Here is a 1,906-nt window from a genome sequence, read left to right on the forward strand (position 1 = left end):
AGTGCGAGAGCATCGAGCAGTGCAAGGGGCCAACGGCACTGGTCACGAACCCGAGCCAGACCCTGCATGCGCTGCCACTGTTTGTTTTCTCGTACACGTGCCACCAGAACATCTTCTCCATCACGAACGAGCTGAGCGATCCAACCCCGCAGCGCAACATCAAGGTCTGCGTCCTGGCGGTTGGCGCAGCGTTGGCGGTCTACATCATCCTTGGCGCGTCGGGCTACTCGACCTTTGGCGGCCTCGTGGACCACGACATCCTCGCATCGTACCCTTCGGACAACGGCATTGTTGCCGTCGCCCGTCTAGCGATCTCGCTCGTGGTGTCGTGCTGCTACCCCCTGCAAGCCCACCCGTCGAGGGCGTGCACCACGTCGATCGTCAGGGCGTGCGGCGGCGAGGACATCGACGACTTCGTCCTGCACATGGCAATCACAACGGTGTTTGTGCTCGCCTCGGGCTCAATCGCCCTCGTCGTGACGGACCTCGGGCTCATCCTCTCAGTGGTGGGTGCCACCGGGTCCACCACCGTCTCCTACATCCTTCCCGGAGCGTGCTACTTCATCCTCTTCCCCGAGCGACCATCGCGCTGGCTCGGCTTTCTCCTTGCGTGCACTGGGCTAATCATCATGCCCCTTTCCCTGTGTCTCATCTTCTGGAAGTAAGGGGTGCGTCTCGGAAACTGACTAATATCGTGTTGATACGGTGTGTGTGCGCGCTGCCGGCGCTAACGCCGCTCCAGAGAGTGGTCCCTCCCGCAGCGCTCCTCTGAAGACTTGGACCATGGCCTGGCCCTGGAGAGACCTATGCTCTGGAGTCATCTCGCTCTTGATGTCCGCGCCTGTGGTGTGGCTGTGCACACGAGATGGATCTGAGAGAATGAGGGGCTAGAGAGGCGTCCGAGCGATATCGTTGTTTTTCACGCGTCTGCGCTCGTCGCGTTCGTCTCGCAACAAAACGCACGCTACGTCACAAAATATGCACGCCCGCAAACCTGCCGCTGCGGGCCCACATACGTCATTATGCCGTACATACGAGCGTTTCATAAACGGTGTTGTTTTTTTCTTTGTGGACTTTGCGCAGCAGCGAGAGTTTCTCTCGGTTCCGTTGGCCTCTTTGTAAGGAAGAATTTTGATATCCCTCAAAACGCCTGCTGGGGGCAGCTTCACCTGAAGCCGTCTGCTCCCCCAGCAGGCACACACTAGGACAGATAGGAGGAGGAAGGGGATGGCGGTGGGTTCGACGAGAGAGAGAGGAAGGCACTGGCGACGCGCACAAGCTGACGTCAGCCATTTGCGTCTAGGGCACCTTGCCAGTAGCCTCCTGTCTGTGTTACGCCATGTGCCGCTCGCTCGCCCGCCCGAGTGACTAGGACGCGCGGTTGAAGGGAACCCACCGTGGTAAGGGCGCGCTGGTGCTCGACAGGGCGCCCCCACCCATCCACCCTTTATTTTGAGGCTGTCGCATCGAGAAAGCTTGTCTCGCAGCTGCTGGTGAACCTTCTTTTGTAGAACGCTAGGATTGAGAGCAGCCTCGCTCTCAATCCTAGAAGTCGAAGGATTGGGAGCAGCACTCCTCGCAATCGTAGCATCTCTGTGCGATTGTGAGCACCTACGCTCAATCCTACATCTTCTAGGACTATGAGCAGCTCCGCTCCCAAGATGACTGGTGACGCCTACGACTACTACCAGCGCGCTCACAATCCGAGCAAACTCTAGGATTGCGATGCTCACAATCCTAGCAACATGCCTCCGATTGCGAGCAGTGCTGCTCGCAATCCTACATCTCTTGTAGGACTATGAGCGGCTGCGCTCACAATCGTACCAAAGATCTAAGGATTGCCAGTCGCAATCGATGCATGTTGCTAGGATTGCGAGCGCAGATCTTTGGATCTTTGGTACGATGT

General features: G+C 58.0%; 1 protein-coding gene across 1 annotated transcript in view; it reads left to right on the forward strand.

Moving 5' to 3' along the window:
* Positions 1-665, forward strand: part of ACPT25 (aromatic amino acid permease/ amino acid polyamine transporter II) — a gene marked incomplete at both ends in the record, with an annotated part of 1,449 nt that extends 784 nt beyond the window's left edge. The window contains one exon of the mRNA XM_005762495.1: positions 3-665. Within this exon, the coding sequence (XP_005762552.1) occupies positions 3-665 (663 nt within the window). The remainder of the gene's footprint in view (positions 1-2) is intronic.
* Positions 666-1,906: the final 1,241 nt, after the last annotated feature.

This window comes from Emiliania huxleyi (assembly GCF_000372725.1).
Source record: "Emiliania huxleyi CCMP1516 unplaced genomic scaffold EMIHUscaffold_676, whole genome shotgun sequence".
Taxonomy (NCBI): domain Eukaryota; phylum Haptophyta; order Isochrysidales; family Noelaerhabdaceae; genus Emiliania; species Emiliania huxleyi.